Raw genomic sequence first — 12463 nt, 5'->3', positions numbered from 1 at the left:
GTATAAATTCAAAATTTTGTAATCACTTTAACAGATTTAAAACAACAGGTAATATAAATTTTAATTTGTTTTACTTAACCCATTTTATGCAAAATATGTTAATTATAACCAAGATAAAAATTAATGGGGACTGGGGTTGTAGCTCAGTGGTAGAGTGCTTGCCTGGCACTGGGTTCGATTCTCAGCACTACATATAAAAAAACAAATAAATGTCCATCAATAACTAATAAAATGTTTAAAAAATGAATGGGGTATTTTACCTTCTATTTTCATATTAAGTCTTCAAAATCTAATGTTATACTTTTTGTACATCTCAGTTCTGACAAGCCATATTTTAAATGCTTCATGTGAATAGTGACTATTGGACAATGGTGGAACTAGATATAAGTTAAAACTAAAGTAAATACTTAGGAAGGAGAAACAAGTTAAATGACTGTCTAATAAAGCAATCTAGAATGTGGGAAACTCTCCAGAACGAGTGGCCTGGTTTCTTCTCTTACTCATCCTTCCAAAAAGAAATGTATGACAGGGGCTGGGGATATGGCTCAAGCGGTAGCGCGCTCACTTGGCATGCATGTGTCGCTGGGTTCCATCCTCAGCACCACATACAAATAAAGACGTTGTGTCCGCCGAAAACTAAAAAAAATTTTTTAAAAACTCTCTCTCTCCCTCTCTCTCTCTCAGTCTGTCTCTTTCTTAAAGAAAAAAGAAATGTATGACATAAAGAAACAAGAGGGAGATTGATGGAGAAAAGACTTAAGGAGTAACAACTAAAACAGTGTACCGGCTTTGTCTGGTACCTGATTCAAACAAACCGCCTACCAAAAAAAACCCTTAAAGACAATAAAAGAAACCTCACTATGGACTGAGTAGACACTATTAAAGAATTATTATTAGTTTTGTTTTTGTTTAGAGGGGGTGGGATGAAATGAATACTGAAAGAGAGAGAAATAACATGATAGGTAGTATTTGATTTAAAAGAGGGTATGCGTGGAAATAGATTTACTTGATATTGCTGAAACAAAGGTATAGGTACATGACGTTCCTTTTATGTAACATAAGTATATGTACATAGTTTGACAATCTCCTACTATGGGTGGAAATGAATTTACCATTACTTAATATTGCTGAAACAAAATTGTAGGTACATGACATTCCTTATACATAACATATGTAGATATAACACACATGTATATGTGTGTATATATATATATATATATAGTTTGACAATCTCCTAGTTTTAAAAGCATTTGGCCTAAAGTATTAAATACATAAGGACAATTATTATTTTGGGAGGGAATACTGGGGATTAAACTCAGGGGCACTCAACCATTGAGCCACATTCCCAGCCCCATTTTGTATTTTATTTAGAGACAGGGTCTCACTAAGCTGCTTAGCATCTCACTTTTGCTGAGGCTGTCTTTGAACCTGGGATCTTCAAATTTTCACTACAGTTTCAGAATATGCCCTACTGCTTTAGAGACCAGATAGAATTTCACATTATACACAATGATTATGATCCCAGGCAAACTGGATTCTTTCCTAAAATGTCTAGATGAGAAAGCCTAACTTAAAGTCCTGGTAGTAAAAAAAAAGAAAAAAAGGACCTGAAGTTACTAATGCTCTGTATTTTCTTATATATTTCCCTTCTCTAATGTTCACATATTTCCTAATAAAATTAAAATATAAATTAACTTTCTTCTATATTTCAGACTATTAAACTTATCCCTACTGCACTAGAAAGTAGAATAATTAGTATCTGTGAAGTAAAGTATAAAGTTGGAAATCATACATATATTATTTTTGTAATACTGTAGTTGCTCACTTAAACAAGTAACTATTGAAAAATACTTAAGCTCCCCCAAACTTTTCCACTTCCTTCAACTCAATGAGAGGTGAAAACTATTTTTCACACTCCGGGTTTTTCTGCTATCCCTCTAATCTCTCTTTGGTCTTATTTCTCTTGAAGTTCTCTGCTGTGTCATTACACTTTCCCATAGGGATCTCCACCTCAACCAGCACCAATTCAAATAACATTATTGAGATAAGAGACTGCCAGTACTACAGGTCTGTCTCTTACAACCCTCATTAAAACTACCCAATGTACATTTCCATAAGGATGTATTACCATTGCTTCACTTTGTCTCAAAACTTCTGAATTTACCTATTTTTCTTCTCCCTGACATACACATTTTAAAAGCCTGTCTCTTCTGACCCCCCTTCTGTTGTTCTCCTTAATTTTGTCCTTGACAAAATGTTCATATCTTTTCCTTCCTTCTCCTACTTCCTGAGGTTCTTTTCATCTCAAAACTAGACAAATGAAAATACTTTCCAACCTACTTTCATGCTTTCAGTGTCTATACTCTTAAATATACTTTGCCAATCACTAATCAAGTAATTTTCCTGAACTATACTTTTACTTATCCCATCCCCAAGTTAGGAAACACTAATTTAATTTACTATTTCCTCAATCCAGAATATCCTGTTATCTAAGCTACCCTGAACATCACAGATATCTCAAACTTATATAGCACTTAACTGTACATACCGTTCATTTTATGTCCATTGCTGACTAATGCAAAGTTACAACTCTTTAAAATGTGTTCTATCCCCTTAGAAAATTCCTCAAGAATGAAATCATGCCTAATTCATTCACCTATTTGGTATTTTCCAGGCAACAACAAAAATAAATATTGTTAATTAATAATGAACCACCTTATTTTCCATAATTCAAATAATAGAATTCCGTTGTTCTGCTATATACACTTTATGATGGTTATATGCATTACTCTACACGTTTAAGATCTAGTAATTTTAAATATTTTCTAAATAAACTCCTCATAGCTTGCATTTATTTGGTTTTATTATGTACTAAACTCTTGTTAGGAGATTAACACATATTGTCTCATTTAATCTTCATGACAGCCTAAGTGGTAGACACTATCAAATTTCCATTTTACGGGCGAGAAATCTATAGCGTGGAGATTAGAATCTCTCCCTTGTTTCTATTTGTCCTTTAACCCCTACGTCGTTTCTTCTAAGCTTCTTTGCCCTTCACCTAGTCATCAATTTCGTTTATAAAAGACTTCGTGCAAGGAACTGGGCATTTGCCCAGAACCTAAGGGAAACCTCACCGCCCCGCGGCGCAGATAGGAGTCAGTACCGTGGGCCAAAGGAAAGAGCTGTGGCAGCGGCTCAGGCTGCCTGGCGGTATGGGGGAAAGACAAGACCGGGTTTCCCCCAATCAGTATTATCCTTCCTCTCTTCTTCCAGAACCCCTTCACTTTCCGACTTCACTCACAGTACACACATTTTGTGCTTTTCCCAAGAATCGTGTTTTCTGCCCTCGGCACCAAGAGGAAAAAAAAAAAACATCTTGGACGTCTTCCTTACCCGGCCTTTTCTGCAGACCCTGGCAAGCCCTTCCATTTTCCCTTCTCCTTTTCTTTGTCTTTTTTGGTTGCGGCCGCAGTGGTGGAGTCATCTTCGAACACGCTGAACAGCTCATCCCCAAACGCATCCGCCATCTTTCCGAGCTCAGACCGAATCTTCCTTTTACCCACGAGGCCCCGCGACCGCCCCGACAGTGACGCCAAGGCGGAGGCTCAACGGTGGCCCGTAGGAGTCAAAAGTAATAGAGTCGCTCGACCGAAGGAATTTCTCTGATTTTGTTTCTTTGTTTTGATTTTTCCTTTCCTTTTGGATTACTAGTGGATAGACAGTCCAGTGGTTTTAAAGAGAACGCGTACCTCAGCTCTCGGTAGCCGGCATGCGGCAGGTTCCCGAAGCGGGGTGGGGGGGGGACAAAGAGGCGGAGCCTGGTGAATCTGACCAACTGAGTGAAGCAGTCGCCCTGGTCTGAGAAGCCCGGATGGAGGACGCTGGGTGGCGGTGCGGGTGCCGGGTAATGTGAAGAACTCTCGTGGGTTCTGCTGTGGTGGAGGCCAGACCGAGACCTGGAAGAATCTTCTGCTGCAATTGCAACAGCATGGGCGGTAAGAACAAGAAACACAAGGCGCCTGGAGCTGCGGCGGTCCGAGCCGCGGTGTCTGCTTCCAGAGCCAAATCTGCAGAGGCCGGAGCTGACGGGGAAACCCAAAGCAAGAAGCCAGGGGCCAGGCCGCCCCCTGCCGCTGCTGCCGTCACCCGGGAGCCCCGAGTCAAGCAAGGTACGAGGAACTCTCCACCCTGAACTTTCTACTCCTTGTTCCCAGGAAAGAACCTTCGAACCCGGGCGGACCATCATGCTAAAAATTTGTATCTCCCACTCCCGGAGCTGTTAGCTTCTAGCCGCCTTTCAGATAAATCTAAGCTCTCTGAGCCTCCAGAATTCCTGCAGTAGCACTGTTGCAGCCTGACCTTTCCCTTCTACCTTTTCTTCCAAGAACAAAGTAATTGCATTTCTTGCTGTTTCAAAGGGGATCCATTCTGAACCATCAACCCAGCGGACTAGGCTAAGGCAGAGACGGGTAGTAGTGGAGTTCCATCTCCTCGTGCCTGCCCCATTTTCTTGCCTGATTTTTATCATGTTTAGTAATGATGTAGTACCCTCTATGCTCTGGAAAAATCAGTACTTAATAGGAATTACAGTACTTACACACTGAACATTGGTGTAACCTATTGCAAAATTATCTTCACTCTTGTTCCGCATCCTTGCATTTTTTGCTTACTCTGTACATTGGTTTGAAAACTCGCCTTGGAGATGTCCAACTCCTGCTGCACATCTGCAGGCCACTATTAAGGCGGATTTCAAAAGATGAAATTAATACACTGTTTCCTTCTGCTAGCTAAGCATGTGTGTATACGTGCATACACACAAATACTTAGGCATCTGGAATGGGGGCGGGGGGAATGAAATGAGCGAAATGGAAACATTGCCTCTCCTGCAGCTTGCCAGTCTAATGTCAGAGATAGGCATTAACTAATCACACAGATAGGCATAATTGCTTTATAATTGATAAGTGCTGCAAAGTGTGGGGAAAGTTTAATAAGATAATCTAATTCTTATGGTGAGGAGCAGGAATTGTGAATGAGCTCAGAAAAGGTGACATGCTGGGAGATCAAAAAGATGAGAAGTTAACTTGATAAGGCATGACAGAAATAGTATTCCAAGCAAATAGTAATGAACAACATGCAAAGATTTGGAGTCAAGAACGAGCTCTTGAGGAATTCATTGAATATGAGCATTGCTAAAGAGGAAAGGAGATGAGACTAGAGAAATGGGCAGATATCAAACCTTCAGCTAAAAGGTGGGTAAGATTTCTTTACCCTGCAGTTTGTTATCTTTTAACTATAGAGTTGTTATGCTTGTCATTACCAATATGTAGAATTTCTCCTTAATTTAGTCTGTGGTAATTTTACTCTCTGGATCCACATCTTGGTTTTCCCTTTGTCTTTTACTGAAGTTTCTTTGAATTCTTTTAACTTTCTGATAGTCATTTGTTGTATTCTTTGACTCCTATTTCCTCCACTCTCCTCCAAAATGTGAACCTTTCCCAAGGTGTCTATCCTTTGCAATATAGATCCCTCCTCCAGCTCTCTTAGGAGAGTTCACCTATTTCCATTACTTTATAGGTAATTTTCCAACGTACACCAGCCTTGCTTTCAAGCAGAAATCAGCCATTTCAGCATTAACCTGGACCTGTTTTTTTTGCAAGCATCTCAAATTTAACATGGCTAATACTAAACTGCTCTTTTCTCCACAAATTACCTTTTTTCCTACTTCCTTATTTCTCTTTTCCCACATAAGTGTTTATCCAAGATCAAAAGTAACTTTTAAAAAAATATTTTTATTTGTAGATAGACACAATATTTTGTTTATTTCTTTTAATTTTTTTATGTGGTGCTGGGGATCAAACCCAGTGCCTCATGCATGCTACACAAGCACTCTACCACTGAGCCACAACCCCAACCCCAAAAGTTACTTTTGATGCTCTCTGTTATTCTTTGCATTCAGTCTATGGCCAGGCTCTGTAAAGTCTTCACTTGCATATCTGTTCCTGTATACTCTCTCATTTTTCATGTGCTGTTTATACTCTAGTCTAATCACAAATTCCTGGAGTACCAACAGAGTCACTTAATGGGTCTACCTAACTTTGTTCTGTTTCTCTCCTCCAGTCTCCAATATATCAGCATCAGATTGATCTTCCAAAAATGTTGCTTTGATCTTTATAGTTACCATTCTCTTCCATGGCTTCCTCACTGACTTTGCAGGAAAATCCAAGTTGTTCATCTAATATTGATTGCCCGGTTTCTGTTCTCTCAACTAAAAGGCCCAGGGGTCACTCCAGATAAACTGGGCTAACTGGGCTGCACGAAATAACCACACAAGGGACACAAATACCTTTTTGTTTGGGGTCACTGTGACAGCTCCTCTGACCTTAAGGATCCGCAGAAAAAGAGAGCTCGCACTGACCCCCTTTATTGAGGAGAAGCTATTCAAATGAGGCAAGGGGTCAGGTTTCAGGGGGCTGAGTCTATCTTAATGCTGTCCCCTGTCAGCAGGTTGACTGACACCTGGGTAGGCCCCACCCAAGGGCACAGTAAGAGAAGGGGACACACACCTCTTTGCCCTATCTAGAGTTTCTAATCCTTCCATGCTCCCCCTCCCAACTCCGCTATGAATCAGCTTCTTTATATCAGAGAAAACATTTGGTATATGGTTTTTTGGAGTTGGCTAACTTCACTTAGCATTACATTCTCCAACTCCATCCATTTACTTGCAAATGCCATGATTTTACTCTCTTTTATTGCTGAGTAATATTCCACTGTGTATATATACTACATTTTCTTTAACCATTCATTGACTGAAGGGCATCTAGATTGGTTCCACAGTTTAGCTCTTGTGAATTTTACTGCTATAAACATTAATGTGGCTGTGTCCTTGTAGTATGCTGTTTTTAAGTCCTTTGGATATAGACGGAGGAGAGGGATAACTGGGTCAAATAGTGGTTCCATTCCCAGCTTTCCAAGGAATCTCCGTACTGCTTTCCATTTTGGGCACACCAATTTGCAGTCCCATCAGCAATATATGAGTGAGCCTTTTCCCCCACATCCTCTCTAATACTTATTGTTGTGTTCTTTTTTAAAAAAATTGATGTTTAAATAAATAAATGACAGCTGAATGCATTACAATTCTTACTACATGTGTACAGCACAATTTTTCATGTCTCTGGTTGTATATAAAGTATGTTGACATCTGGTGCATTCTTATTGCTCTAAATGAAACTATTGGTTTTCTGCCATTTTCTCTTTGTGGAATGCCATCTGTCTGTAGCACATCTATCAAAACTCTATAATACCATATTAGGTATCAACTCCTTTTTGAATTCACCCGGATATCCTTAACTATTGTGTTATGGTTATTTATATCATTCTTTTTGACAGTTAGGTCTTTCCTTATGGTATATGAGGGATTACATATTTTATATGTCCTATAAAATTATGGAATATATTTGATATGTATTAATATCTTCATCCCTAATGTTATGTAGATTGTCACTCAAAAGAATCCATGGATAGGTGATAAAAATTCAAAGAAATTATCAAAGCCAAGAAATCAAGAAAGGAAAAAAAGAAAAGAGGTTATCTACTAAATTTGTACAGAATTTTTTGTTTGTTTTTCTTTTTGAATCTTTTCAGATAATAGGCCTACTTTGGAGGGAAAAAGTGGTAAGGCACTCAATTCTTTTTATTTCCTCACATAGAGAGTTGTTCCATTTCTTTGTATCTTTCTAAATACTTTGAAGGATTGTACATAGCAGAGTATATCAAAATTGTGCTGTACTCTAAAGGTATAAAACCATTGGTGCCACCAAATGGGCTTTTGGCACAATTTTGGGTATTCTTACCCTTTTGTTTTCTCATTTCATCAAAAAAGTTTTTGAAGAGCTACTATATGCCAGGCAAAATTTTACACACTGGGGTACCATAAGAATAAAACATCACTGTTCTTGAGGAGCTTACATTATAGCAAGGCAAGGAGGAAAAATGGTGGGGACATTTGGGGGCAGAAGATAAAATCTCTTCTACATTGGATGCAGTAAGTGCTGTGAAGTTTTCATAAAACTGGTTAGGTGGAATAGAGAGAAAGGTGTGGAGAGATTCAATTTTAAAGAGGGTGGTCAGGGAAAGCATCACACAGAAGGTGATATTTAAGCAAAGGAGGCGTATTAAGTTTAATTACCCAAATAAATGGGTGGAGAGCATTCTAGGCAGAGGGAACAGTTTAAAAAGCCTTGAGATGTAAGACCTTTCCCTACTTTGCCCTCGTCCTTTATGTTTCTATGTTTTTGCCTTAGAAGCGTCACTGCCTTTAGTCTACTTATAATTAGTTCAGCAGCTTTGTATGTATGAATGAGACTAAAATAAAAAGGTCAATAATTTTTTTCCTCCAACAGAAAGCGTTTCTGAAAATCTGAATTTATTTAAGAATTAAAATATTAAGAGGGAAGTAATACTGGGAGACTGATATCACGAATAAACTCATAAAATATGTCATTTTAAATATTTGGGGGTGAGATCACCAAAATAAAACATTATGTGAAGGACAGAAAATAGTAAAGTTTAAATGAGATGAGAAGGAAAGTGTTAAATGACATCTGAGGTCTAGGAAGGGTCCAGACCAAGTGCAATGGGAATTGAGGGGTTTGTGTTGATATTAAATAGGGAACATACATTAACTAGTTTGCAATTTAAAATGATCAGTCACGTGGCTCTGGTAGTGTATACTTTTCACAGGCCATAATTGCTTGGATTACATCAATTCACTCATTTATTCTCTTGGCACTCTGTACTTCCTCTTCATAGCTTATTTGGGTAATAAGTTGCTTGGTAATTATATTACTTCAGGATATTAGCACCATGAAGATAGAGACAAGATCTTATTTTTGACCAGAGCAATGTATAACCTTGATTAGAAGACAGTCTAACAACTCAAAAGCAATTGTCTTTTGAGGACAATAGCATCATTGTTTGATCTAAAATACAAAACAGTATAAAATGTATATGTTTCAAAAGAAAGAGTACTTGGCAATATGAAACTGATTCTGGCTAATTTTCTTTTAATCAGCCAAATCATTTTGAGAAAATCAGTGTCTTTGCCTCAACTTCAATATAATAAAATTTTAAAAGACAGTTATAAATGTTGCATTATTCCATGACCTTTCAGATTTATAAACTTGGAACTCCTAATACTTTTGTCTTGGAGATGCTGCATACCACCATCCTTCTAGTTAGATTTCCTATAACATCTACTACTTGCAACACAGAACCAAATTTTACTGGAAAATGTCTATATGCAGTAAGGAAAGTATCTGTCAAGCACTTTTCTTGGCAAAAGAGTAAAAACCAACTTCATTCCATGGCCTACTGACTTAGAATTGTATTTAAACTTAGAGTTACTAACTTAATAAGGTTGAATATCTCTTTTATTCTGGTACCTTCACTTTTTGCTGTGTAACAGTAAAAAGCTGAGGGTGGGAAGCTGTTAGTTAGGTTGACATTCTGAAAATTGGCAGCTGACAGGAGAGAAGAAGAAAGAATCACAAAAGAGAAAATTAAAGCAGTCTCGGAAATCAGTAAAACATAAGCTAAGCATTTTCAATAGTTCTCCAAGATTCATTAAATAAGTATTATATTTGTAGTAACGCATCATAAAACTTTGGATTTTGCTTATTGTACTTTGTACTATGTCAGGAAATATAGATACATTTTAAATGGAGGATTTTCCTCAAAAGTTGTGCATTCCTAATCTTGGAATCTATTCATGCTGATTAAAGAAGCCCAGTGGCTTGGGAGGCTGAGACAGAAGGATAACAAGTTCAAAACCAGCCTCAGCAATGGCAAGGCGCTAAGCAACTCAATGAGACCCTGTCTCTAAAATAAAATACAAGATAGGGCTGGGGATATGGCTTAGTGTTTGAGTGCCCCTAAGTTCAATCCCCAGTACTTCCCCCCAAAATGGTATATAGGCAGGAGAATTTGATCACAAGTTTAAGGCAAGCTTAAGAGCTGGGATTATAGCTCAGTGGTAGAGATCCCTGAGTTGAATCCCCAGTACCATACACATACACACAAAGAAGGGTTATAACTGTGGAGGCTAAGTGTGTGCTTGAGCTTAAAATAACAATTAAGACTCTCCAGAAATGCACTCTATGACTATTGACATGAATTTGTAAGAGAAACTACTAGAAGTAAGGTAAAGTCTAAGACTAGAAGAAAACTAACACTATTATAGAATTTTTATTATCTTTTAAAATATTCCAGGTAGCCTTCAGTACCTCTTATATAACTGTATAGCACAGCAGAAATTCAGGAAACCACAAATATCCCTTGTTCAAACTGCCCAAAAGTAAAAGAACAGTAGTTACTTTCCAATAGTTGCCTTCAAAAAGTTTTTTTCTTTTAAAATGTCTAATTATATTAAATCTTACAGAATTTAATGTAAGCCAAAGACTTCGATTTTTGAAACCATAATAAGCAACACTTAAATTTGATGTTTAAGTGTCTCAAAGTGAAAAAAAAAAATTCCTCATTTTAGGGTTTATAAAAGTAAGTAGGTAGCCGAGCACAGTTTCACAGGCCTGTAATCCCAGTGACTTGGGAGGCTGAAGCAAGAGGATTGCAAATTCAGTGCCAGCCTCAGCAGTTTAGCAAGGTGTTAAGCAACTCAGTGAGACCCTGTCTCTAAATAAAATACAAAATAGGACTGGGGATGTGGTTCAGTGCCCCAAAGTTCAATCCTCAGTACCCTCTACTTCCCAAAAAGTAGCTAGGTTTTATAAGATTCTGGTATTATTTTTTTTTAATTTTTTTAGTTGTAGATGGACACAATACCTTTATTTTATTTTTTTATTTTTATATGGTGCGGGTCATTGAACCCAGAGGCTCACGAATGCTAGACAAGCACTCTACCACTGAGCCACAACCCCAGCCCTTCTGGTATTATTCTTAAATTGTTTCTTGTCTTTTCTTTTGCTCATTTTCTCCTGAGTGTAAAGTGGAGTTTTCCAGAGGATACGTGAAGTGTGTTACTATGGTAGACTGAATGCAGAAACCGATATTATTGACTGTTGCCAAAATTCATATATTGAAACCCTAACCCCTAGTGTGTCTGTATTTGGAGAGGAGATCGCTAAGGAGGTGATTAGGGTTAAAAGAGGTTATAAGGATGGGGTCTTGATTCAATAGAATTAGTATCCTCATAAGAAGAGATTTCTCAGAGCTCAATCTCTCTCCAAGGAAGCACAGAAGAAAAGTCACAATGTATAACAAGATAGTGGCCACTTACTTACCAAGAAAAGAAGTCTACCTACCTGGCAATTTAATCTTAGTCTTCCTAGACTCCAGAACTGTGAGAAATAAATTTCTGTTAGATAAGTCACCCAGAAGTCTGTAGTATTTTGTTAGGCAGCCCAAGCTGACAAAGATACTAGCTATTAATTAGATTTGTTGCATGAGTCCCTAAGTTCAATTCCTAGCACCAAATATAAGGGGGGGGGGTGCAAAAAATAGAAACTATTTTTTTAAATATAGATATATATTAGTAAATATATTATTTATATTAACAATGGGTTTATTATTTTTAATTAATGAATACTTGAGTTTTCCCTGTTAATTTATAAATGTAGTAAATTAAATCAACAGATATAACCCATATAAAAACTATCTGGAATCTCATTTTTAAGAGGATAAAGAGATCATGTGACCAAAAATTTGCAAATAGTATTTATTCCTTCCGGGTTATTCATTGTTAGAGGACTGAGAATATACAGTGTTTTTCTTGACTGGAACAGGCTTGGCAACTGTTGGGTTGAGTTAAGTAATATCCACCTGGAATCTCAGAATGTGACCTTATTGGGAAAGTCTTTTCAGATGTAATTAGTTAAGGATCTCAGTATGAAATCATCCTACATTTAGAGTGGGCCCTAAATCCAATGACTAATACCAAGAAAAAAGAGGAATATTAGAACATGGAAAGACATAGGAAGGCCATGTAAAGAATTAGACAGAGATGAATTAAGCTATCACCAGCCAACCAACACCTGTGGCTACCAGAACTTGGAAGAGGAGAGGAAGGAGTCTTGCATAAAGTAAGAAAGAGCATGGTCTTACTCATACCTTCATTTTTTGCTTCTGCCCTACGAATTTTTGTTGTATTCATCCATCATGTTTGTTATGATTTGTTATGGCAGCCATAGGGAATTAATTCAGCAACTTTGGGCTTGAGTTCAAGGAGAAAAGATGATGGAAACACCTACTTCCATTTCATTCCCGCTTTCAATGAAGAGTGCTTTGTCTTCAGAATTACCATCTTCTTTCCTAACAATCTCATATTCTCCAAGAAGTTGCCTTAGCTACATGCCAGGAAGAAAAACATCTGATTAAAAAATACAAAGTTAATGATGGATTTAACCTGAAAGATAATATAGGCATTTGTAGTTCAAGAGAAACTGGTTAACCA

At 37.6% G+C, this 12463-nt stretch overlaps 2 protein-coding genes across 2 annotated transcripts in view; one reads left to right on the top strand and one right to left on the bottom strand.

The window, feature by feature from the left end:
• Mtrex (Mtr4 exosome RNA helicase) overlaps positions 1 to 3537 on the bottom strand; it is an 89113-nt gene extending 85576 nt beyond the window's left edge. The window contains exon 1 of the mRNA XM_026385964.2: positions 3394 to 3537. Coding sequence (XP_026241749.1) covers positions 3394 to 3527 — 134 coding nt within the window. The 5' untranslated portion in view covers positions 3528 to 3537. The remainder of the gene's footprint in view (positions 1 to 3393) is intronic.
• A 316-nt stretch (positions 3538 to 3853) lies between these two features.
• The window catches only part of Dhx29 (DExH-box helicase 29), a 45439-nt gene continuing 36829 nt past the window's right edge, over positions 3854 to 12463 (top strand). Inside the window, exon 1 of the mRNA XM_026385945.2 lies at positions 3854 to 4169. Coding sequence (XP_026241730.2) covers positions 3989 to 4169 — 181 coding nt within the window. The 5' untranslated portion in view covers positions 3854 to 3988. The remainder of the gene's footprint in view (positions 4170 to 12463) is intronic.

This window comes from Urocitellus parryii, chromosome 1 (genome assembly GCF_045843805.1).
Source record: "Urocitellus parryii isolate mUroPar1 chromosome 1, mUroPar1.hap1, whole genome shotgun sequence".
In the NCBI taxonomy this organism is placed as follows: Eukaryota; Metazoa; Chordata; class Mammalia; order Rodentia; family Sciuridae; genus Urocitellus; species Urocitellus parryii.
This window is presented reverse-complemented; position numbering and strand designations above follow the sequence as displayed.